Source organism: Myripristis murdjan, chromosome 17, assembly GCF_902150065.1.
Source record: "Myripristis murdjan chromosome 17, fMyrMur1.1, whole genome shotgun sequence".
NCBI lineage: Eukaryota > Metazoa > Chordata > Actinopteri > Holocentriformes > Holocentridae > Myripristis > Myripristis murdjan.
In genome coordinates, this window is record NC_043996.1 from 19,647,095 (window position 1) to 19,672,200 (window position 25,106).

General features: G+C 43.0%; 3 protein-coding genes across 7 annotated transcripts in view; 2 read left to right on the forward strand and 1 right to left on the reverse strand.

Annotated features, from left to right (window-relative positions):
- per2 (period circadian clock 2) overlaps positions 1 to 14,510 on the forward strand; it is a 34,251-nt gene extending 19,741 nt beyond the window's left edge. Inside the window, exons 6-24 of one of the 5 annotated variants that reach the window (XM_030074525.1) lie at positions 154 to 355; positions 1,337 to 1,388; positions 1,792 to 1,934; positions 2,771 to 2,849; positions 3,193 to 3,299; positions 3,427 to 3,580; positions 3,749 to 3,863; positions 4,676 to 4,825; positions 5,462 to 5,567; positions 5,762 to 5,942; positions 6,280 to 6,404; positions 6,587 to 6,793; positions 7,276 to 7,539; positions 7,760 to 8,658; positions 9,097 to 9,216; positions 10,111 to 10,348; positions 11,158 to 11,365; positions 12,150 to 12,300; positions 12,768 to 14,510. In XM_030074525.1, the coding sequence (XP_029930385.1) occupies positions 154 to 355; positions 1,337 to 1,388; positions 1,792 to 1,934; positions 2,771 to 2,849; positions 3,193 to 3,299; positions 3,427 to 3,580; positions 3,749 to 3,863; positions 4,676 to 4,825; positions 5,462 to 5,567; positions 5,762 to 5,942; positions 6,280 to 6,404; positions 6,587 to 6,793; positions 7,276 to 7,539; positions 7,760 to 8,658; positions 9,097 to 9,216; positions 10,111 to 10,348; positions 11,158 to 11,365; positions 12,150 to 12,300; positions 12,768 to 12,947 (3,681 nt within the window). In that variant the 3' untranslated portion in view covers positions 12,948 to 14,510. The remainder of the gene's footprint in view (positions 1 to 153; positions 356 to 1,336; positions 1,389 to 1,791; positions 1,935 to 2,770; positions 2,850 to 3,192; positions 3,300 to 3,426; positions 3,581 to 3,748; positions 3,864 to 4,675; positions 4,826 to 5,461; positions 5,568 to 5,761; positions 5,943 to 6,279; positions 6,405 to 6,586; positions 6,794 to 7,275; positions 7,540 to 7,759; positions 8,659 to 9,096; positions 9,217 to 10,110; positions 10,349 to 11,157; positions 11,366 to 12,149; positions 12,301 to 12,767) is intronic. The other 4 variants (XM_030074527.1, XM_030074526.1, XM_030074528.1 and 1 more) reach the window with 4 other exon arrangements.
- A 2,276-nt stretch (positions 14,511 to 16,786) lies between these two features.
- On the reverse strand, positions 16,787 to 18,886 carry LOC115375621 (transcription cofactor HES-6-like). The gene is made up of 4 exons (XM_030075085.1): positions 18,571 to 18,886; positions 18,387 to 18,473; positions 18,179 to 18,260; positions 16,787 to 17,764 (listed from the first exon to the last, which is right to left on the reverse strand). The coding sequence occupies exons 1-4, from the start codon at positions 18,643 to 18,645 to the stop codon at positions 17,355 to 17,357; spliced, it is 654 nt and encodes a 217-aa protein (XP_029930945.1). The 5' UTR covers positions 18,646 to 18,886; the 3' UTR covers positions 16,787 to 17,354.
- Positions 18,887 to 20,474: 1,588 nt separating this feature from the next.
- Positions 20,475 to 24,737, forward strand: itm2cb (integral membrane protein 2Cb). The gene is made up of 6 exons (XM_030075082.1): positions 20,475 to 20,742; positions 22,807 to 22,944; positions 23,049 to 23,240; positions 23,364 to 23,474; positions 23,667 to 23,817; positions 24,604 to 24,737. The coding sequence occupies exons 1-6, from the start codon at positions 20,656 to 20,658 to the stop codon at positions 24,693 to 24,695; spliced, it is 771 nt and encodes a 256-aa protein (XP_029930942.1). The 5' UTR covers positions 20,475 to 20,655; the 3' UTR covers positions 24,696 to 24,737.
- The last annotated feature ends 369 nt before the right edge of the window (positions 24,738 to 25,106 follow it).

The window sequence follows — 25,106 nt, forward strand, 5'->3', positions numbered from 1 at the left end:
GAATGAACGCCTCTAGTAGCTAGATATTCTTGTAAATATGTGAATAGCCGATACAGATCAATTAAGTTTCTGAATGTTCTTTAATTTGACTGTGCTTGAGCAGGTGTAGAGTCGGAGTTTCTCATTGCACATTTGGATTTGTCTCTCCAACAGGACATTTTCGCGGTGGCAGTGTCTCTCATCACAGGAAGAATAGTGTACATCTCTGACCAGGCAGCCTCCATCCTCAACTGCAAAAGGGATGTGTTCAAGAACGCCAAGTTTGTGGAGTTCCTGACCCCGCAGGACGTCAGCGTGTTCTACAGCTTCACCACGCCGTACCGCCTGCCTTCCTGGAGCATGTGCACTGGAGCAGGTACGCCATCAGATAGGAAATACCCCGCTAGCAAAGCACGTATGAGGGCCCTCCAGATTGCTGTGATTGCAGCTGTGCGCGTGAGAATCGCATGACAAGATAAGAGGCCCTCGCTGTGCCACTGAAATCTCCATAATTGCAGTCTCTGTGTTGTTATGTCGTCGTTCTTATGAAAGATTTCCTCCAAGTCGTTTGCCTGCATGAGGAAAATATACAGTGGAAAGCAAGAAAAATAATAAACCTAGATCCTTGGAATACCTTGGATTCAAGTGGCTCTGACCTAAGTTAATCACAAAATCAATAAAGTGCCTATGATTATCCTGACTGCTAAGAGTCAATTTCCCTTTGACAGCTTAACTAGATAGGACAGACTGAGCTTTCTGAGTTATGAAAAGAAACATAAGCCTGGAAATCTGAATAGGCCAGACAGTGCAAGGGACGTTTTTGCAATTATCCACTGAAATCCAGTGAAAGCCATTAGTTCGGAAGCACAATTTTCATTCATGTGTCAAGAACTTATTAAAAACGTTGCTCCAGTGTATTGCAGCTTAGCCTGCCCTTCATCTGGGAAAGCCCAATGTGAGAATGACCTGGACAGTGTTTTTGTGTGATTGGTTTTAATTGTAGATAGATTAGCGGATATACAAATACTTCCCATGCTTGGGCTTAGTCTAACTCTGCTGTTATCTACATCCAAAGAGAGCTGGTCTATGCTACAGTAAGGACCCAAAGCAGCGCTCTTTCCTGTCTGATTTTGTCTATACATGACTGGAAATACTTTGGTCAGCATGGCAAAATAGGAGCTTGGCTATGATTAAATTCATTCTACGTGTAGGCAGGGCTTTGATGTTTATTGATGGAGTTGATGAAAGCTCAGTTGCCAGCGGGAACCGAGGCTCATCTGACTGTAAAGGGCTGGCATTTGTGGAGATTATGTTGCGCTCTCTTTTGAATTAAGCCATTTCTTTTTCCCCATCTCAGAGTCCTCCCCGCCGGACTGCATGCAGGAGAAGTCCTTTTTTTGCCGTATCAGGTGGGTGGATATGAGCGTGGCCACAGCACCGGGCCATCTGCTCCTCATACCTTTATTTAGTATTTATTCATATTTTCTTTCCACTCCAAATGCTTTTCAATTAGTTTTTCCAATCATATCTGTGGCGGCTGCAACCTGATGCTTTTTCCACGGCAGACATATACATAGAGGCAGGGAAAGAGACACATGCAGACACACAAACACTTGCTCACTCACTCATGCTAATACTGCATAGACACTGTGTGGATGCAAAACAGCTCAACAGTGCCACCTTGAGTCCACTAATTTGAAATCCTAAAGCCACAACTCAAAAATGAGCTTCATTACTACACAGACATAAAATGTATACAAATGCCATTGATCATCCTGACTTTGTGTGACTCTCCTTTTAACTCCGATCCAGTGGCGGTAAGGAGTGCGAGGGGGACCTGCAGTACTACCCGTTTCGCATGACACCTTACCTGATGAAGGTCCAAGACACAGAGCACGCTGAGGATCAGTTCTGCTGCCTCCTGCTGGCTGAGCGGGTTCACTCCGGTTATGATGGTAAGGACCTGACTGCCTTGTGCTACCATGGTGGAAAAGTTTGGAAAGTCTTGAGAGGCTTACAAAGTTTGAAATTGAAAATGTTCAGGTTTTTAAAACTGCTGGAATCAGGCTAAAAGTATGGAAAACTATGTCAAAAATTCTTCAGTATTTGGGACAGGAAAGGAAAATAAAGCCAGCAGACCCCAGCTGATACATCGGCTGGTCAGCTGATGCCGACTTATCAAAAGATTCATCAGTATTAGTGTGTATTAGTGTGTATTAGTGTTGACCAGTTTGCAAAAAAGGGGATAATTAACACATCATGGCTGAGCAGATGGTGTTGCAGATTGTAGCTGAGCTGGTTTCATTCTGGTTGTGATGGCAAGGACCTGACTGCCTTGTGCTGCCAATGTGGGGAAGTTTGGAAATTCTGGAGAGGTTTGGAGAGTCAATTTCAAAATGTTCGGGTCTTAAAAACGACATCAAAAATTCATCCACATTTGACGACTGCTCATTTTATTTGGCTGCTGAGTCACTATCATATCCTGTGTAATCCTCATGTTTAAAGTGACAGTCATATTGCACAGCCACTATTGGCATGGATCACACTGAATACATCAACAAAAATGAAGAAGTAAACATCTGGAAAAAATGTGGATTTTTTTTTTTCTTTTTAACTGTGAGAAACCTGCTCCTTAATTGCGTGCACCCCATCTTCCTTGTGTGTAACTCTAAATTTTACCAAAAGTTATTACTGCCAGCGGCTCATGATTTGCTAAAGACAAAAAAACAACATTGTAGTTGAAATGAATAAGCACTCAGATAAGACAACATGTGTTTTTTTTTCCTTAAAGCACCCAGAATCCCAACTGACAAGCGCATCTTCACCACCACACACACTCCGAGCTGTGTGTTCCAGGATGTGGACGAGAGGTAAGGCGCGGCCTGCGTGCTGCTATCCTTGAGCCAAAAGTCTTATAACAAGTCTTTTAATAACAATAATTACAAAAACAAGGTTAAACAGAATAACGATCATAACATTATGAAGCAGTTGAGAACTAGAGAAGCGATACGAGTTAAATGTGTAAATTGAAGAAGTACATCAAAAGAAAAAGAAGAGAGTGAAAAAAAGTAAGAAAAATAATCAGTTAACAAATTAAATTGGTATTTACAGACGGAAATATGGGTATTTTCACAGAGATCACTGAACTGTAACATAATTAGTGCTGCTATTTGCTGAGTACAAGAGTGATTTGTTGTTTGTTTTGTTTTCTAGGGCGGTCCCACTCCTCGGTTACCTCCCCCAGGACTTGATTGGCACCCCGGTCCTCCTGCACCTGCATCCCAATGACCGGCCAATCATGTTGGCCATCCACAGAAAGAGTGAGTTTGTGAAATGGAATGAGAGACAGAATACCTTTTGTCTTTTTAGGCCTACTTGTCTGCACGGGAAAGTCTTTCCCACAGTGATTTGACTGTTTTTTTTTTTTTTTCCTCTCTCTCTCTGTAGTCCTGCAGTACGCGGGGCAGCCGTTCGACCACTCATCCATCCGCTTCTGTGCGCGGAACGGAGAATACATCATCCTGGACACCAGCTGGTCCAGTTTTGTCAACCCCTGGAGCCGCAAGGTGTCCTTTGTAATCGGCAGACACAAAGTCCGCATGTAAGTATCTCTCTCTTGTCTTTCCATCCAGTTTAGCCTCTTTGCTCGCCTGCAGTGTGTCATCAATCGCTAAGCAACTAGTGATGCTGATTATATAGGAATTACTAATGAATTTGCAAACAGGTAAATGACTGATCCATGTTGGTGTGTGTTTTTGTTGTTTCCCAGGGGCCCGGTGAACGAAGACGTCTTTGTGGCCCCGTCCCCTGTGCCAGGCGAGACCAAGAGCGTGGACTCTGACATCCAGGAGATCACGGAGCAGATCCACAGGCTCTTACTGCAGGTGAGAAGAGGAGATAGGAAAGGAAAACAAAACCAGCAGACCCTGACTGATACATCAGCTGGTCAACCGATGCTGACTTATTAAAAGATGCATCAGTATTAGTGTGTATTAGTGTGTATTAGTGTTGACCAGTATGCTAAAAGGGATAATTATCACATCATAGCTGAGCAGATGGTGTTGCAGATTGTTAAGAAGTTTGTTGTTTAACTGTAAAATATCAAGCCTCCAATACATGCCTTTTATTATATGTAATGGTTGCTGAATTTGAAGATTTCTTGCTAAAGAATATGTTTTTTTTTTTGTAGAATTATCTGCCAATGTATTGCTATCAGAAGTTTTTTACTCCCAAAAATTTATCTTGGTATCCAAAAATTCTATTATTTGGGCTCAAAAAGCAAGGAGATTTGCTGGGGAATTGAGGAAAAGTTTAGTTTATTTGAACTATGATAAAAACAAAGAGTTAGGAATAAACATAGCAATAAAAGATCACAAAATTTAAAAGAAGCAATTAGCAATTTTTTGCAGGTGAGATAACTGTAGAGCTTGTAAAGAAACAAATGAACAAAACCAGAATCAAAACCAAAAAAAAACAAATATAGTGGTAGCAGCACTGCATTAAGACAAAAGCTGCAAGAGTGAGTTTGAGGACAAGAAGAGGAGCAACACCCAGAGTATTTCATGCAAAGCTACATTCTTTTGCCCTGCGACTACATCTCTCCAACTCTCATCTTGAGCTTCCTCCCTTCCTGTCTGTCTGTGTGTGTGTGTGTGTGCGTGTGTGTGTGTGTGTGTGTGTGTGTGTGTGAGTGCAGCCGGTTCATAACACCGGCTCCAGCGGCTACGGCAGCCTGTGCAGCAATGACCACGTTATGGGCTTGACGTCCTCTAGCGAGAGTATTAACAACGGCAGTGGGAACAAGATGCGGCTGGAGGAGGAGGAGGAGAGCAACAAAGCCAAGCCTGTAAGTAGACCCACATACTTGGAGTTTGATAAAGCGTTGCCAGCCCAGGTGGTCATGCTTGGAAGGGATTTTATAGCAACAGCGGGTACTGAGTTGTCTAACTTGCACCATGAACCTGAAAGCCTGATTGTGCCTGTACTGAATAGACTCTCAGTAGGATCATGCCACTGACGCTTATAATTTTGCAGCCTCAGTGTCAAGATTATTCCTATTTACCAGCAATTCGGCCAAGTTAAATTTCTGTTGCATTGAAGATTTGTGTTTTTGCATGTGGAGATACTGTAAGTAGTAAATGCAAGAGAGAGTTTTGCTTTCATTACTGTGCCTCACCTGTACATCAGCTATAATGTTTGGCTGTTACTAGTTGTATAATTCTCTATAAAGTGTCAGATATTTCTCGCATTTGTTCACCACTCCTTTTTCTCTTTGTAGCCTTCAGCTAAAAGTCACACATTCCAAACATTGTATACTGATCGCTTTATCTATCCACCGATTCAGAGTTGTGGTATTTTCATGGACCCAGTGTATAGTGATTGCCTTCTTCTTTCCTTTCACAAGACGTTTTAAAATGAATATTTATGCCCGTTTTTGATTGAATTTATGCTGACTCTTGCGTTCTGTGTCTCTCTTTCCCAGCGAACCTTCCAGGAAATCTGTAAGGGAATTCACCTTCAGAAGAGCCAGGAGCAACAGGTCTACCTAGCTTCCTCCACCAAGCCAGACAACAGGAGAAGCAATGGCAGTAAGTCCGACTCATAACTGTCTGTGTGTTTGAGAAAGAGACAGAGAGACAGCGAAAGACAGACAGAAGGGCTCAAGCGGTGGCAGAGTAAAAATGCTAACATTTTTGTGTTGTGTGTCAGCCTGTCAGAAAATGTCATTCCATTTTCTCCTGAAGTGTGGGCCACATCTTCCTAATTTCTGGCCTCTCTCCAGTAGAGCCCCTGCAGAAGAGCCAAGCTGTTGTGAGGCCCAAAGACTCAGCCGCCCCTCTCACCTGGAGGGAGACGGGCGTGGCCATGGAGGACAGCAGGGCTTCTTTCCAGGAGGAGCTGGCCTTCAACGATCAGACTGTCTACTCCTACCAGCAGATCAGCTGTCTGGATAGCGTTATCAGGTAGAGAGACGGCTTTAGAAGATTACATGATCTCACAGAATATGTCAGCACAAAATCCATGCAAAACGTATCTTACACCCATCCTTCCTCACAAGAAAGACCTGTAAGTCACACGTTAACATTTTGGCCCAGATTTACTAGAAACATCAGTGGGCACTGTAATACTCTCAGTGTTCAAAGACTTGGAATGAAGAAAAGGAACCACTCTGATGGATCCCAATTTGTAATGATGTGTTGGTATCAAACATGTTTTTTTTTGGAAGGAAGGAATGGTGAAATATTATAAACAGAGGAAAAAAGATGCCAAGGCTCATCAATGTCTTTTTTTTATGTTTAGGTACTTGGAGAGCTGTAATGTTCCAATCACCATGAAGAGGAAGTGTCAGTCCTCTTCAAACACCGCCTCTTCAAACTCTGATGAGGACAAGCAGAAAGGATCCAATGCCATGCAGGTGTCTGAGGGTAGGTTTCACCACTAAAGGAGACTCTGGATCATAGGGGAAAAAAAATCATAGAAAATACAAATCTCTGGCTTAACTTCATTTTATGAAGGTTTTCTTGTCAGTTGAGATTTTCCCTTCTACCATATTGGGTGAGCTTTTCTCTCAGACTCCGAAAACTCTGGTTTTCTGTTTTTTTGGCAGATCCCGTCCTGCTGAAGGAGCAGCCTGGTCTCCCTCCTTTAGATAATATTGGCAAAAAGCCCAGCGACACGGCCGCAGCGGTAGTGGGCACTTCCCTCCCTCTGCCTGTACCCAATAAACCAGAGAGTGTGGTGTCAATAACCAGCCAGTGTAGCTACAGCAGCACCATAGTTCATGTTGGGGACAAGAAACCTCAGCCCGAGTCAGGTGAATGGAACAGTGTGTGCATGCATGCTTGTCAGTGTACAGTGTATGTTAGGGATTTTTTTTTCTTTTTTGAAATGGATGGGTTTGGTCACATCGTAAGACAAATCAGTATCATAATTATTATTAATTGTTATTCATAATATTAAGTCCTGTAGATTGTAAAGATCCACATCGAGCTAGTTTTCTTATCAGTGTGAATTTGGTCATGCCACGCTTGTATCCTGTGATGCTCTGGGTCGCCATTTACTGCGGGTACAAATCAGTTGTAATTCATAAACCTCTTACATTCTCGTATTTATTTTATTTTACTAGTTTATTTGTAAGAGACAAGCATAGAGAACATTAACATTTGCAAAAGCAGTGTCCAATGTACAATACAGGTGTCTACAGCTGAAACTAATTTCCAGCATTGGACCCTTTAATGGGTATGTCGATGGGCTTTGACTTCAACTAAATGCCTTTCCATCCTCTCATCCATGCAGAAATCATAGAGGATGTCTCTGGAGCTGGGGAGACAACAGAGGGCATCCAGACCCTCGGGCTGCCTCCTTGTGCTGTTTCACCTCCCAGCCAAGAGAGGGAGTCCTACAAGAAATTAGGGTTGACCAAGCAGGTTTTGGCAGCCCATACACAGAAGGAAGAGCAGGCCTTTCTGTACCGCTTCAAAGAACTTCGAGGAGTCACCGCCCTCAAAGCCAACTGCTCTCAGTACCTGGAGCGCCAGAGAGAACAGACCACCAGCGATGGTACCACTGACTACCACACTGACACTAAGTCAAAATCAAAATCAGACTGTCTTTTACTGAATATGTCAGTATCACTGTTGTGAGAATATTGTAGTAATGACTACTGGTGCTTTTATGAAACTTTTACATACAAAATATTAGTAAATCATTAGTAAATTGGATATGATGACCAAGCAGGTAGAGGCAAATTCACACACGTCTACTCTGCTCTGCCCTCTAGTTGTACCTGCTGCTAGGTCGTGCAAGCATGCTGGACCTGGTACGGAGCCCACCACACGACGGGGCACACGGAACAAGAAGACCAAGTCGAAGCGCGTGAAGCAGATTGAGTCTTCAGACAGCACGGTGTCCCATCACAGGCAGCAACAGCTACGGCCTCCTCTTCTCAACCCAACGTCTTGGTCCCCCTCTGACACCTCACAGTCCACTTTCCCCATGGCCTACCCTGCCGTGATGCCAGGCTACCCTCTTCAGGTTTACCCCAGAACGAATTCCCTTGCCCCTCGAACGGACCCCACTCTAACAGGCTATGGGGATAGCCAGGGTAATCAGGCCCCTCACTGCCCCCCATCAATCCACCCTCCTCCCTACACCTCTCCCATGGTCACACCTGTTGTGGCTCTGGTGCTGCCCAACTACATGTTCCCTCCGATGGGAAATGGGCCCCCACCTCCACAGCCCTTCTACCAGGCAGAGACTGGTGGCTTCCCCGCTCAGACACAGCCTTTTGCTCAGACTGCCTTTCCAGGCCAGGGCCCCTTCCCAGGTCAGCCTTCCTTCAACGTTCAGACTCAGTTCAGCCCCCAAAACCCCTTCATTCCTCAAACAGGCTTCCTGGCCCCGCAGTTCGCTTTCCCCCCAGCCACTGAACCCCCCAAGGCCCCTGAGGGCCAATCCCGCTCTTCAACCCCACAGTCTGGAGGTGGCAGAGACCAGGCATCCCCACCCCTGTTCCAGTCTCGCTGCAGCTCGCCCCTGCAGCTCAACCTGCTGCAGCTGGAGCTGTCTGTGGATCGCCAGGACAGCACCGTGCTCTCTTCTGGAGGACAAGGGAATAATGCATCTGAAAGGGAAAAAGGAGGAAGCAGCAGCCAGGCCAAAGAAAAGGAGCTGCAGCAGGTAAATAAGGAATTTATCCACATTTATCACCTTCTTCCTTCCTCTTCCTCTTTTTTTCCCTTTCTTTCTTTCTTTCTTGAGTCTCCCATTGCCAATGACAGGTAGCCACGAAGTTATAACATTCATGTAAATTTACTGTCAAATTAAAATATCAGTGCCCTGTTCAAATTTCCCGTTGTAGCCTGTTTTAAAACTCTCCCCAAAGCTTTCGCTTATTTGTCAGTTGGCCTCATTGACTTTAACGGCATCATCACACCGATTCCTCCAGTTTACTCACAGTAATAAAATGTAGCAGTATTACGCTATCTTCCTGTTGTATTGCCATGCCATGTGTGAAGTCACGATAGTCAAGCCTCCTCAGATGAATTGTGTCCCATGATCTGTGATTTGGACCACTAGGTGTTAATACATGATGTTATTATCCCTTACACCCTTCAGCCATCTCTCAGTCTCCTTGGTCCTCCTGGACCCTCGTTTTCCAAGGACTCGCCCTTTGTGTATGAGCATTTGTGTTGGGATAATCAAGTGTGGTCTAGGCTGAGGGCTTGCAACCAAGAGGTAGGCGAATCATCAGAAATCCTCCACACTTCCCCAATCTCATCCCGTCTCCATTTATCAGTTACAACTGTAAGGTTTCTTCTTTTGTCCCTATTTATGATTTATTTTGTATAATTTTGTGAGGCTCTTGGCTACCCATATAAATTTCTTGCCTGGAGTGCTGTTGGTTTCACTGGGATTGTATGGCATGAGACTGAAAACCTTGCAAACAATACAATCTGTAGTCATCATGTGCTTGAATAGAAGTGATGTGAAGAAAATCGTCAGCTGATTGTCTACCTATACATAGCATTCTGTGTATATATACATCCACATGCACACATACACTCCCTGATTTTGCATGTAAGTCCGCCAAGCCTCAAATCATACTCTTGGGCTCCTACATCATCAGTAAATTGTCTTAAAAAGTTAGGTGCTGGAATCCTTCTTTAGCATTCCCCTGCCTTATCTTATACAAAGATGTGACCAGGAGCACAAAAAGCATAAGAAACGACAATCTTGTATTAGCAATGAATTGTGTGTCCAGAGACTTCTGGATCACATATTCCAGATTTTGATCGTTATGATTTACCTTCCTTTAAGTTAGTTGCATGAGGATCGGTGTATGCAATAGAGAAACACACTTCTTGTGTGTGTTGACTGTGCTCAGCCTCACCGTGCAGTGTACATGCATGCTATGTGTGGACTGTATAACTGCTGTGATGGAGAATTTTCCACACTCACTTTAGAAATATCCACCCAGTCAAGTCCAAAAATGGAGAGGCAGCATTCAACAAACACCCAAAGCTATTTTTCTTGGGCTCTATTTGAAGGATGGGGTAGGTGGAAGGAGCCTTTCAGTGGACTCAGTGGATCAGACTTCCATTTAGTATCATATTAATCTTTTTCTTACAGGCAAGCTTACCTGGTGATGGGAACAACAGCGACGCCAACTCCTCATCCAGTGACATGTTGGACATTCTTCTCCACGAGGACTCCCGTTCAGGCACTGGCTCAGCCACCTCGGGCTCCATGGGCTCCGGGTCCAACGGCTGTGGAACCTCAGCCAGCGGGACGTCCAACAGCGGAACATCGAAGAGCAGGACATCGGGCAGCGGAGGCTCCGCTAGTGGAACATCTGGCAGCGGTACAGGTTCGTTCTGTCACTTCCTAGCACTGAAGTTTAAAATATGGTATGATAAATAGAAAATATCAAATCTTACAGATAGAGCTTAATCATCCTTCTGAAGATTACTTTCTTTTTGTCCTAGAAAGAATTTGAAGAACCATGTTTGTGCTGCGCATTATGTGCTGGCAGAGTCTGGCACAGTCTGTGATGATGTATGCACAGGATTAGGCTGCAGCCACACTCGTCCATAACTGTACAGATAGATATTTGACGTCTGTTTGTTTTGGAGTTTCAGTTTCAGAATTGGGTGTGAATGCAACCTCATGGATAACGTGAATAAATAAAATCAAATTCCACTGGCAAAGCAGATTATGACGTCTTTGTCAGCTCCAAAGAGTTCAGCCTCACTGAACTTTGAACATGAGATGAACATGTCATCAGCAAACGGACACTCCTCATTGAAAAACAATTACAAACAGATGTCGACGGACACGACGGATCAGTGTGGACGCAGTCTTAACCCCAGTGACATGCCAGATGACATCCAAGCATGCGCAAACATTTTTACTGTTGACCACCCCAATAATATATATCCCCAAGTACCTAAAAAGCTCCAGAGCACTTCTTTTCTCTTTAATTTTAATGTAATTTGCTTTTTCTGTGCAGAAATAAACTTGTGGTAAAGTGTTTCTCTTCAGAGTGCTCTTTGGGTATCATCTGTATTGTCATGCACAGCTGTTATATAGTTTGATGTGTTGTACACCATAGCATAAGGCCTGTGTGATGTATGCCCTGACATCAGATTGAATGTCCTGCTGTTTGGGTGTCCTCAGGGAGCAACAACAGCAGTAATTACTTTGGCAGTGTGGACTCCTCCCAGAACAGCCAGAAGGTCAAAGGTCACTTGAGCAGCAGTGAGGGAAGGCCCATGGAAGTGGAGCAGAACGAGCGCTTCATCAAGTATGTACTGCAGGACCCGCTGTGGCTGCTCATGGCCAACACAGATGACAAAGTCATGATGACCTATCAGCTGCCTTCGCGGTGAGTGGGAGGATGCACCCTTTGGACAGGAGTAGTGTAGTGGCCCTGCAAACAGATTTCTATTATCACCCTGTTGAGTGTTTGGAAAAGCTATGCTGACCAAAAATCTATGGCAAAAGCTAAGAAGAGCTCAAGCAATGTCCCCTATAGTCCTCATAGTATGAATGGGCTACAGTAAAAACAACACTGATTTCCCGCATTCTCCCGCACACCCTAGCTGCTCTTTGTGAATAGCAACAAATGGCTGACCAGTGTTTTTTTTTTTTTTTTTTTTTTAAATCACTTATATCCATTTGTATTCTGACATTTGTTCTTGAGCGGCTGTTACACATAATTTTTGTTGTGGCCAAACTTATCTCTGTGAAAATTGAGCGTCATAGTGTGAGTTGTGTCTGGTGTCCCATGTCCTGCATGCTTGCTGTGACAAATTTTGACCACTAGGTGGCACATAAGCAACAACAAATCTCCAAGGCCAGGAGGCAAAGAGATGCTCAATGAGACTAAAAGCTATTACCTGCACTAAATGCAGTCTTACTGGCAAACACTATTTATCCAGTAGTTTAGTGTAATTATGAAATTGAAGTTTCTTTGACAATTACATTCAGACAGATTATAGATTTTGAACCCATATTTTGAAATTGCCCATGGTTCAACAGATAGACAGGTTGAGTAGATTCAGCAGCTGATTAAGTATGATTTTGTGTGTGTGTGTGTGTGTGTGTGTGTGTGTGTGTGTGTGTGTGTGTGTGTGTGTGTGTGTGTGTGTGTGTGTTTGCATCTCCAGTGACATCGAGAAGGTGCTGAGAGAGGACAGAGAGAAGCTGAGGCAGCTACAGAAGAGTCAGCCTCGCTTCACAGAGGACCAGAAGAAGGAGCTGATGGAGGTCCACCCTTGGATAAAGAGGGGAGGCCTGCCCAACTCTCTAGACGTCAAGGTAGAACATGTCTCTCACTCACTCTCTCACTCACACATACAAACGTGCTTATAGATTTGGACAATATTTATTTAAATCTCACTTACTGGAAATGTGGATATGTATTGTATTTAGTATAGTTTTGCTTTTTGGTAGTACTCTTTACAACAGTCCTGTGCATCGGGGCTGTAGTATAATTCTTTATGATTGCATAAATCCTTCATCAAGTTATATTTATTTTTCCTAAAATAAGAACTGAATTTTGTCATTCTACCCATTTTTATGTCACATTACATCACTGATAACATGTATATGGATGTAAATGGATGTTGGATTTTGGTTTTGTCTTGGTGTTGTTGTGAGGTATTTCTTTAAAGAACATCAGAAGTCAAAATCACATAGCCTACACTCCCTTAATCTCACACACACTGTCTTTATCATTTTAAATTGAAGCCTTTCTTGTGTTTTCATCTGTTTGTGCTGCGTAGGTCTGCTCATGCTGTGTGGATGCCTCAGAGGCAGCATTGGCAGAGGAGCAGCCAGATCTGGACATTGGTGACACAGAAACGGAGGCGGGGGTGGTCGGCTGCCCCAGGAGACCCAGGGAGGAGCTGTCCAACACCCTCCTCACCTCCTGCCCCTGCCCCTCTCCTGGCGCCGGCTCCTAGCCAGACATCCCTCTCTGTCAGACAATGAACTTATCAGTATCCTCAGAACTGGTCCCTCACCCGGCAAAGATCAACCGCTGACTATCCAAGGATCGCCAGCCTCTTGTTCTGCGTGACTGTCACAATCAGCAGCCGCGTCCGGAGAGGAGCCAGTCCAAACGTAGCACAACTAAGTGACCGGCTCCTGGCTCATAGCACCAGCTATGACTTACACCCGCCATCACTTTCTCAGTCTTGCTCTGTTTTATGAGCTGTCCCTGTGTTGGTGGCATAAAATCTTGTGGCTCATACAGTTGAGACTCGTAGAGCTTGAATGTAGTTGAAATCAAAACACATTCGGGTTTCAACGAAGAAATAGCGTCAAACTTTACTGGACAAGATGATGAGGAGCACATCCATAAGAGCCACACTGTTTGTGCATTCATTTGTTTGTTTGTTTGTGTATATGTACAAGTTTTCGCTTAAGGGAATGATCATTAATAATATTATTATTATTACAAAATGCACTGTTTAGGCAGTGCAGAGCCCCATAAGGGAAATTTGGTGTGTGCGCATAGATCAGGCAGTTCAGTAGAAGCCATGTTAGCATCAGCTAACTGGCTGATGTTTGATGCCCCAGGCAGCTTTAAGTTTTCATTCTTTTAAGTTTATCTCTGCATTTCTTCATTTCACTACATAATGCAGTTTTCTCATTATCAGCTGTGAACCTTTTTTTGACTTCGTTTTTCGGCTGCCTTTGAAGTCTGAGAAACATTCAATCACTTTAACTCCAACCATAACTTATTTCAGTGGTTGTTAAAATGTTTGTAACAGTCGGTGACTCTAAACATATATTTTTATACAGGAAATAATTGTTGCTCAAAAGCAGACGTATGTGTTTTTAAGTTATAACAAAAAAAAACCCTAATAAAAAGCAAGCGGACCAATATGTGAGATTATCATTTACTGTAAATATTATTTAAAAATGGGACTTGTCTAATTCTAGTTTTGTTTTGTAATCATAGGACAGTCTTTGCCATAGCCCAGCAGATATTCAGAAGCAGTAAGGCGCCAACGGTAGAGCTTACATGTAATGAGAGGAAAATGTTGGTGGTTTCACGCAGTTTAAAGGTGTTTTAAATTGTTTCTTGCAGCCCCTCGTATGGAGAAGAGCATCCTGTGGTAGCAGCTGAAGCTCATTACCCTTCTGAACAAATGCGTGGTCACTTTGAAGTTGAAGTGTAGGGTTATTGCATGGGCATAAAGCATCTTAAACAGATGTCAGACGAGTTTGTCAAGACTTCTCTATCCTTTTTAAATGTTACACTGTAATTTGAGATGGGAAACGCGCTGTACACCACAAGGTAAATGGCAACTTGCACATTTCCTGAAGTATGTTTGTAGGGCTTGGCATTTGTCTTTATGTACTTCTGTTGTTGGATAGATGCTGACAAAAAAAATGCACCTTTTACTTTAACTTTCTCTCTCTTTTGTTTTCATTTTTGAAAAAGGAGACTATTCTGTTGCATTTGTTCAAATGTCTGAAGATATGTTGTTGGCCTATTAAAGTATTACCTTATTTTATCTTGTCTTACTCTTGTTCTTTGTTCCTGGGATATACAAGATGGACCAAAAGTGTCTCAGGACAAAACTGAGGGCTAACAAGCAGCTTACATTAATTTCTGCCATGCTGACAGTTAAATAATCAGTTCACTGCATTTTACTGAGAGCTTGTTTGCAGAAGGATGTATTAGGCAAATTTGAACAAATACTGGATTCATTTGGCCCTGCAGTTGTTTAAGAGCCGCCAATTAAAGCGTGCAAACGACTTGAGAAACTATTGCCTGTTAGCAGCAAATCGACAATTTGTAAATGGGAGGAAAAGGTGATATACTTAACAGCCTGTGGGCCTAATGTTTAAATAATGGTAGAGACATGGATGAGAAATATACATTTTATTTAGTATCTGTCTCAATACAAAAAAAAAATGGCCTTATAAATTGCCCATTAAGAGGCTACACCGCCAAATTTGGTAGCCTCCGTCAGAAATCAGAATAAATCTGCTGCCTGGCTTGTGAATGAGCAGGGAAACTAAACGCTGTGTGTGTCAGCGTGGCTTCCCATCCTCTTGCTCAATAAAGACAAAGCAGTGGGAGTTTACAGCCACACAGGGAAACTAGGCTGAGCTCCTCTGCCAGTCCTCATCCAAACAAGGCTGTCTTAAGATGACTAAAACAAATCGGGGGCTGGGGAAATCACAGATTTTGAATAATAGGCTCTCCTACAGCCTCAATCTGATATGATGACAAAAGCAAAGAATTTTAATAGATTATGGTAATATTATAACTGAACCTGAAGTGCTAGGCTAATTTCCCTGTCCTCTTCTTTGATTTATTCCTCCTTATATCTTAATGAGTGGAGCCTGACCCCCATAAACTAGATAATATCTGCTGCAGGCTCCGTGCCTGCCAGGTTTGATCAAAGCGACTTCCCACACAGCCACCCACCCAGCCAGTTCACACCTTGCCTCCTCCAATTTTGAGGATGAGGTGCGAAATTTCCAAGCTGGCCTCCTGTGGTGGTCATTCGCACGTCTGGAGTGCCACAAATCCACTGTCCCCTCTGCAGGCATCACCACACACACACACACACACACCTGACAGGACGGTCCCAGAGTGGTTCAGGCTGAGAGGGCGTCTCATGAGTCATGCTGAGAAATAGGAATCTTTTTTTTTTTTAATAATTAAAACTGAGCAAAGCACACTGGCTATTCTATCTATCTATCTATCTATCTATCTATCTATCTATCTATCTATCTATCTACGATGGCAATATAGCCCAGCAGTTTTCAGCAGGGGTGTCAAATCTTTGGAGCTTAATCTGTCAAAATCACTTGTAAATCTCTAAACTCACAATTTGTGAAATGACAAACTAAATTTCATGTGAGGACTGTCAGAGAGGCAATGGTTCCCACTGAGCAGGATGCATGTGGACAGTGTAAGAAGTCACACTGTAGTGGACATCACAGGAACACAAGGGGTGGCAGCTCAGAGGAGATTACAAGAGTTCAGGATTGCTTTCTTTTCTTATTCATTTGTGGCCTGGCTGCGGGAGCCGATGGTGCGGAGGCAGCACAGTGTCTGCTGCTCCCACCGGGCCTACACAAGTCCTGTCTGAAAACTCAGATACGTTTCAAAAGCCACTTGGTGAATGCCTGTAAAGGACTGCTGACCTTTGTTTTCCTTTCCTGGAGACATTGACTTTAGAGGTACCAATGATAGGAGGCATGGAAACCCAGCAGCCCAAAGCTGAGCAACTTAGATCTCTCTTAACTGAAAGATAATCTAGCATCATCAAACGCATAGGCGCACATGTAGGATATAGAAAAAAAAATCTAAACTTAGTCTGCATTAAAGCAGACTTAGTCTGCTTTAATACAAGTAAATTACTTTGAATTCCCTTTAAAAATGAAGACAGGACTGAACCACCACAAAGCTGAATCTATGCTGTTATAAAACCCATTTGTAAGTGCTGTGCCATATAAGGGATGAGTGAGTGGATTACTCATTCACACCTCATAAATGCCTACGATGTGCTAAAGGATCTGTGTGAGTGCACACAAATGGTCCACAATTGCAGCATTATAACTAATATCTCCAAAATGACGTTTAGTTTGAATACCTGTCTTTTTTATTAAGTGCTAAGCCCTGGAATAATAATAATAATAAGCACTTTTCCAGGAATAGCCTATTTGGTATCAGAATCAGAGATACTTTATTGATCCCCTGTGGGAAATTGGGTAGAACAGTGAACTAATTGGCAGCCACATGGCTTTATTTGCTACATGAAGAAGTAAATAGGAATGAAATCAAGGGGTTTATCAAAAGACATTTATTAAAAAGTCAGTGTAAGAGTTTGAGCATAGGCAAATCAGCTGAGGTAGCCTAAAAACAGGTCATTTTGACATTTATAAATACAAAGTTGCAGACATCCTAAAGAAATAACTTACACACAACTAACTCTGCATTACTAGTGGGACAGGTATCTTCTATACAACCATGCCTATATCCAACAAGCAAATATTTACATATGTATTTACCCCCTTCATTGAAGGTATAGGCCGATACACTTCCATATGAAGACCCCTATACAACTGAAACTGACCTCTGCAAAGTGGATTTAAATACATAGTCAATTTCTTAAATACATTTTAGCTTTTAGTTTAATTGCAATTGCAGAATAATTACATGAAGAGCTTCTCAGATGCCGTTCAACAAGTTGTCAAAAGTTGTCACTCCAGCAGTTTTATCCTGACTTACAGTAGGCCTATCCCACACAACTGCCTAGCACAAAGATCGAGTAATTCCTCTATTTAAAAAAAAACAAAAAAAAAAACACGAATGGGGCCATTCCTGTCATAAGCCCTATCTACCATGGTCTCCACATTGACTTGGAATATGTTAAGGTTGGCAAACTCAAGACATCCTGGCTGTCTGCCTCCTCTCCAGAAACATGACTTTGCTCTGAGTCTGTCTCGTCCAGGTCAGAGCAGATGTCATCCGTGGAGGAGGCTGAGGGGGCCGGGGACACCAGTGCTGTGTACATGCTCTCAGACAGGGGCCAAGTGCTGTTATTGTCTGCCATGATGTCCGACAGCATCACCCGGAGGCGGTCCTCGTTGTTCAAGGGCATGCTCTCCAGGAGGTGGTTCAGCAGCTCCGCGGCGATGGACGGGTCTATTCCCGGGCAGCTGGAGACAAACGTGTGTACCTCATGCATGCACTGGATGTACCCCGCAGCAAACCTCTCACACGCCTCCCGGTTTACTGCCTCCACCTCTGACCAAAAAAACAAAACCCACACACAAACACACTCAACAACACACAATTATAACCACAACTGTACAAGATAAAGTCCCAACACTCGGCCCTTAGCTCTGATTGGCTGAGTCGCGTTCGAAGCCGTTATGTATTCCTGAGAGCTATAAGCTCACCTGTGACCGCATTACAGTTAATGTAAATATTAATGCGCTAACTGAAAATTAACAGTAGGCTGCTTGCCTGCTGTGTCGCTTGGTAACCACTTTGTTTAACTCGTTAGGCCGTTGAGAACTATATTGCTTGGCGGAAGAATGGCATTTGACTTATAAATGTAAGTAATGTTTAACAGGAACTGTGGATTAAAAACAAAGTGGTTATTGAACTTTTGCTTATGACAAAGATGTAGCCTGTTCTTCGGCTGAGAGCAAATACCTTGAGCCCGGCTTTGCAGGATGCTCTCCACCCGTTTCACTGTCATCTCAAGTACTTCGGCGTTCTCCATCTTTGATTGCAACTGAGGGTAACAAACATTTCTGCGTTAGTTGAAGCCAACTGTAACTCGCGTTCAATGTGAATTCGTATCCATCGACAAAACACAGGTAAAACAAGGAGGAAAACAGCATTTGGCATGTCATCTTACGTCTGTGTCCGCGATGAGAACTCGGAGTTCTTGTAAACTTTCATTGATGCGAGCTCTTCTTTTCTTCTCCACCAGAGGTTTCCTAATCTGTTGGATCAAACAAGTAAACCCCAAGTTAAGTGATTTCCCCCCATAGCTTTTAAAACAAAACAATTACCAATTAGTCTTCAAAATGTGCCCTTACCTTTCGGTCAACTTTTGTGCCGTCACATTTGTCATCTCTGTCCATTCCGTTTGTGTTATTACGGATGGGGGCCATGTTGCTCAAGTTTAACCCAGGCGCTGCCAAAAAACGACAAAACCCACTTGAAGGTTGGTGTAATCCACAGAGCCGTTACAACAATTTATGAATGGGACAGATGGCCGGCGACCCCAGCTGCCGACAGGGACTGCAGAGGGACACTAGTCTTGTTAATGTCGCTTCGAGGGGTCACACACACGCCATATATATGACGGTTCATTTACATGTGAATAGGTGAACTGGCTACGGTTGCAAAGCACCAGGACGCGCAATGCTCGTACCCGCAGTCAGTCAGAGTGCTACTTTCTGTACAACTCAATATTGGTGAATCCAACGTGGGGATGTTACTTTTTATAAATATTACCTTTATTTTGCGCCATAGATTATGAAATCTATAATAACAGGAAAAAGCTTAATTTCCTCTAATGATAAAATGGTGAACTTATTTTAGTGTAGCCACATATTAACTTTAAATAAGATAGATATATAAATAAATTCCGCAAAAGTTAACATTAACCGTGAACATTTGTGATTTAACTCGAGCAGCTTTTCAATTAATGTTACATTCTCATGTATTATTCTATTGGCAATTGTAACTCTGCATCATTAGTCACCACTTTGTGTCTTCATGCTTGATTGTGAGCCATCAGCCCACTTATTAGGACTACATTGTGCACCATAATCCTCATTTGAACTGAAATATTTGCATAGTGTAGCAACGCAGAGGGATTCGAACACAGGTCTCTACAATGTAAAGTTTCCTAAATAGTGTTGAACACGCCTTTATATTTTTTAATTGAAACACATGGGCAGCCTGTCTGACCATTCACTTGTGCTGTGGTTGTGTAAGCCTGTGTGCATTTGCATGTGTTTTAGAATTTACATTTCTAAGAGAAAGACGCTTAAATATGTTGCTGGGTCGACAACTGACTTCAGCTGTTGTTGAGTAGCCTACAGTGATAGGCTACCTGTGGGAAATGCGTGCAATATGTGATCATATATGGTTTTCAAAAAATAAACTAAATTTCTGTGAATGTATCTGCAAGTATTTATTCATATCTGATGATTTGAAAATTGCCTTTCAAGATTCTGTTCCCAAAATCTGAAATCATCGTCTTTTGTGAAAGAATAATTGTGTACATTTTCTACAAGAGCCCACTCTTCAAACCCTCAGTAGCAACTTTCAGATTTAATATTATTTTTATTTTCAAGAATTGGTTGTCGGTACACAGATTCGTGCTATCATAAAATAAGGCTTTTACTAAGACAAACAATAATCACGGTATAAGCTTACATAAGGTAAATACTTTGTGCATAACACAGGGGGTCTTTGAATAGTTATTACAACGCAGTGGTAATAATAATAATGATACAAGCCGTTTACTGAAATTCAGATAACGTGAATTAAGCTGATTATTATTTTTAATGAAGCACCTTTCAAACAGAAATGAACTGTAACTATTTTTCTTATTCTTCTTCTTATTATCATTATAATTATTGGTAGTAGTAGTAGTGATTTTATTTGCAGTTTTGTCTTAGCACTATTGCTGTAAATTGCTGATGCCGGCTAAAGACTGACGAGCCTACAACATCACAGCATTTCCGGATGATCAGTGCTGAGGCGGCTTTAAATAAAATACGGAACGCACTACCATATCTGGTGTTCACCTTCAAAATAAGAGACATGGGGCACTTTGGCTTCAATGAAAGGAAGAAAACGGGGGAGATGTCTGTTATGGCGTCGTTTAACGTTCAGAACAATTGTATTGCGTAGCAAAGAATTAATAAAAATGTGTATTATTTGATATTTAAACGATTCATTTTCACTCCGGCTCTTATTTTGATAGTAGAGAGGTGGATTTTCCTCCAGACCCACACACGGCTTTTTCGTCAGAGCGGACGCTTATCTGAGGTCACACATCCCCTGTTTGCAGGCGGGGGCGACACTGTGCCGCTGCTATATAATCTTCTGGGCTCAGTGGATGAAACCAGTGCACTATAACAGACAGACAAAGCAAATATACAGACATGGTGAAGATTACCTTCCAGCCTGTGTCGGCGCAGAAGCCTGAAAAGGAGAACGATGGAGACAAGATCATCATACCTCAGGCTCACGTGAGTTTAAAGATTTGTTCTCCTTTGTTTTCATGTTATGCCATGTTCTCTCATAATTTTTTTTTTTTTTCTTAAAGCTTAACATGTTTCCTACCTTTTATGTGTGTTCATATATGCAGATTAAGCCTGTTATCAGTGCACAGCTGTGTTTTGTAAACGAGTTAGGCTATTTCTAAATGTAACAGTATTCATGCATCAGTGGGATTTAACTAGAACAATGGCTTCCAGTCGCTGATTATTGTAAGCAAAACATCAAAAGAACAACCAACAAAAATCAAGAGTCAGGATAGTTTCAGAAAAGCATGTTTTAAGCCTTAAAAAACAGCTGTGACTTTACTTAGTGCGATGCACATGCGAATGCAAATCCTTCAAACGTGAGGAAACTTTATTCTGCAAATAAAAAAGTGTGAAAATGACTATGCCATCAAATGCATAGGGTCATCACACAAATGGCTACACTGCGGTATGCCACCTCGTTATCTGAGGGGTGGTGAGACAACCGAATATTGGTTATTACAGATATCTGTCTCATAATATTGACCCAGATGGCAGATCTTCCCACACTGCCACACAGAGCAACTTCAGGCCTTCTTAGCCTGGGGATGTTGACATTACGTCACCTTGTTTGGGCTACAGCAAGGGACCACTGCGGAGGGGAGATGTTTTGTCATTGTCTGTTTTTAGGATAGTTTGCGACCGTTACTCTTAGGTTCGTAATGCACCAGTATTTTAAACCCCATTTCAAATAATCGGTAAAGTTGCAAACGGCCTCAGTTGCGGAATTGAGAAAATTAATGCACCGACAGATGCAAGCACTGCGCCAGTCGTTACGTCACCGCTGAGGTGTTGTTGCCACATGACTCCTGCAGGTAGCGCCTGAGAGGACCCGGTCCTGTCAGAGAGAGTGGATCCAGGGATCCAATTAGCTCAGGGAGAAAAGTGCTCCTGTGTAATGTCTGCACATAGAAAAGACAACATTGCTATTTTACAGGCAAAGCTTTTCTCTTTACAAAGAGGCACTGATTTTGATTGTGCATCTGCCTCCTTGACCAGTTCTCTGCCAGAGGGCTTCCAGTATGGTGTCTGGAGCTTAACTGAATAGCAGTTTAACCACAGATTTTAAACACCAGCTTAAGTGTTGATAGGATCAAATATATGGGTAGATACTGTCGTACATAAGTCCTGCAAAAAAGAACGGATAGATTCTGGAAAAAAAAACTGCTTAGAGTAGATAGTGTATGAGTTTTGCAGGGGACATCAGTTAAAAATGTAATTTGGCAGCATCTTCCTCCCTAAATACACTCTTTACACAAAGAACTCCACATGACGCATCAATCACTTAAACAAGTTTTTTGTGTGCCTGTTCATCCCGTCAAGCAACGTATAACTCTTGCATCTCTACGCTGTGTGATTTTGATTGGTCGACATGACAGGCTAGGCGTCAGAGCCAGTGTGTGTAGATCTAATAATACGACCGCCCCCACTTAGGGACTCCTGTTCCACGCAATTGTTCTCGTTTTGACTCCCGCTGAGAGTGCCAGGGAACTATCTACAAATATGGAGCATGGAAGTAGGCCTCTAAGAATAGCTCTAGACAGCCACGTGCCAGCATCTTCGTCAGAGCACGGCACAATCTGCTTCCTCCTCTTCAATTCTCCATAGCAACAGTAGTATGGAGAGGCGTCAGATTGACTGAGAGACTGTGGGTGGGCATCTGGCATGGCTCATCCCAGTCCAGCCTACGTCTACATGATCTCCTCATCTGACTAAGTGCTTGGCAACAACCAGTTGACAGAATTAGCTCTGCTACGATTTGGACTTAGCACAGGGAAGCACAGCAGTGTGAGAGAACACAGAGTCCACTGATTCACCATTGTATGATCAGATGTGATAGGCATACATGAGCCAATACAAGCTAAGCTACATGTGACAATCATTGTGGTCTTAATGTGCAATAGACTAGATCAGTGTGCCCTTCTCACAGTATAATCTCCTTTCTAGCTAATTAACCTTTCCTTGTTGACCTTGGCTTATTGTGTAAACAAGTTGCTCTTCTGTCAACAGGAGGAGCTGGTTCTCCCCCTCAGGTCCAAGAAGTCTTTCCTGAACGGCCTGTGCTGCCTCACCTTTGGCCTGGTGGTCTTCATGTCTGGACTGGTGCTGGCCTCCATTTATGTCTATCGCTACTACTTTATACCTCAAGTAAGTTCAATTTATCTCCCCCTCAAAAAAGATGCTAACAAAAGGAACTTGTGTAACTTAAAGTAACTGGCTCATGCTAACTTGGTTCCATTGTGTCCCATAAGCAGACACCAGAAGACAGCTTGTTCCACTGTCGGGTTGTCTACGAAGACTCAGTGTACGCTCCACTAAGAGGCAGACAAGAACTTGAGGAGAACGTTGGCATCTATCTCAATGACAACTATGAACAGATCAGCGTCCCCATGCCACACTTTGGAGGCAGCGACCCCGCTGATATCATCCATGACTTTCACAGGGTAAGGGTCAATCATCCTCGGCTACTTTGTCCCAGGCTGTCTGTTGTCTGCTGCTTTCCTTTCCATGTCCTCTCCTGTGAAACTCTTTCAGTGTGACTCATGTTTTGACCTTTGATATTCCAGGGCCTCACAGCTTATCATGACATTGCATTGGACAAGTGCTACATCATCGAGCTGAACACAACCATGGTCATGCCTCCGCGGAATTTGTGGGAGCTGCTGGTCAATGTCAAGGTGAGTTACCATATTCACTGCTGTTGTGCCTTGTAAAGCAGCTTCATTAGAGAGAAATGGATGTGTGAGAGAGGCAAGGACAGCGTGTTCCCACTTTATTCCTGTTTGCAGCACTTCTCCTGCAGAAGGACAGGGTGATTCATTTGTGGCACATGTGTGCAGGTGAATTAATAACTGGTTTCTTTCCCACAGAGAGGAACATACCTTCCTCAGACCTACATTATCCACGAGGAGATGATGGTGACAGGGAGGGTTAGGAACATGAGGCAGCTGGGACCCTTCATCCACAGGCTCTGCTATGGCAAAGAAACCTACCGCCTCAGACGTCGCAGCCAGCGCCGACGTAAGTTCAGTACATGCAAACATACAAATAATCCTATTCACATCCATTCCTGTGTGTTCAGTCATCCACTTTGCTACTAGGTAGTCTCTTAGCAACGTGAGATGCTACATAGTGAGTAACGAGTGTCGGGTCACTTCCACCAATGTGTCACCTTTCTTTCGTGTTACAGTGAGAGAAATCATGTGACACGTGTTAGGTCGCCAGGATCTCTCTGTACCGGAAAACTGAGAAAATTGTTCCATTTAGTGAGTCACAGGGTTTGCACGGGTTGGAGGAACTCATTCTGGGGTGTTGGGGCAGAAGTGAGAAAGTGAACGCGCAGAAAATAAGGGAAAACTAGAACCAAATAGGGACTTCCTTCCGCGTCTTTGTATGTGAAAATGTCAAGCAGCTTCCCACAGTGTAAAATCCTCCTCCCCTGATTGATTATCATGTCAGTTGGTGTGTGCATGTGTGTGTGTATGTGTGCGGGAGGTGGCGCTCAGCCTGGGAACTTCCTGCTATGCAAGTCTGTTTGTGAGTCACTCATAGTACACTGGACAGATCCACACAGTGTGGAGGAGGCTTTGTTGCGTACGAGTGATACGGGTGATGCTGCAGTGCTGACTAGCCAGAGGATTGTAGAAATGATATAACAGACTTCCTCTAAGGTACATATACGCGAATAATGGAAGTAGCCAGTATAGATTTAAGATGAGGGCTGTGATAATACGGATGCTACACATCTCTTCGATTGGAATTCAATGTGCACACAGATTTCTTGAAAGTCTTTTTTTTTCCTTCCAGGTATCGAGAAGCGTGAGACGAAGAAGTGCCACAGCATCCGTCACTTCGAGAACACCTTTGTGGTTGAGACCGTCATCTGCGACAGGGTCTAAAATCCAGTGTGGGATTCTCAACCATCCAACACTGAAGCCAATTTCAAAACCATACCTCTTGAATTCTTTAGGCTTATTACTGCACTTTAAGAGCAAGTATTTGTCCAGCAGTTACAGAGTTGAATGTTTTTTTTTATTTTTATTTTTATTTTTTTTATTTTGTTCTTTCCTCTCTGTTTCGGTTCTGTCTCAAAGTTGGGTCGTTAATGCTCTTTTATTGTTCATGTTTGATGTTCAGGTCTTTTGTTTTCGGACAGTCTGTACATTTGGATGATGTTATCAATGTATTTGGATATATCTGTAGGTTGTCATGTTGTGCAAAAGGTGTTTATTTGTGTCAGTTTGTAACATTTGCATTGAGGAACTACTTGATTTGAATTAATTTACATATGTCCTTGTATTTTTATTAAC

What these genes read in the sequence shown, in the direction of transcription:
- LOC115375621 (XM_030075085.1), bottom strand. Translation starts at nt 18,645, where the DNA reads ATGGCCCCCATCCGTAATAACACAAACGGAATGGACAGAGATGACAAA. An exon ending in TTCTCATCGCGGACACAGAC is followed by an intron (nt 18,261 to 18,386) that starts GTAAGATGACAT and finishes TGTTACCCTCAG; the next exon opens with TTGCAATCAAAGATGGAGAA. An exon ending in CCTGCAAAGCCGGGCTCAAG is followed by an intron (nt 17,765 to 18,178) that starts GTATTTGCTCTC and finishes TTTTTTGGTCAG; the next exon opens with AGGTGGAGGCAGTAAACCGG.
- itm2cb (XM_030075082.1), top strand. Translation starts at nt 20,656, where the DNA reads ATGGTGAAGATTACCTTCCAGCCTGTGTCGGCGCAGAAGCCTGAAAAG. An exon ending in TCATCATACCTCAGGCTCAC is followed by an intron (nt 20,743 to 22,806) that starts GTGAGTTTAAAG and finishes TTCTGTCAACAG; the next exon opens with GAGGAGCTGGTTCTCCCCCT. An exon ending in GCTACTACTTTATACCTCAA is followed by an intron (nt 22,945 to 23,048) that starts GTAAGTTCAATT and finishes GTGTCCCATAAG; the next exon opens with CAGACACCAGAAGACAGCTT.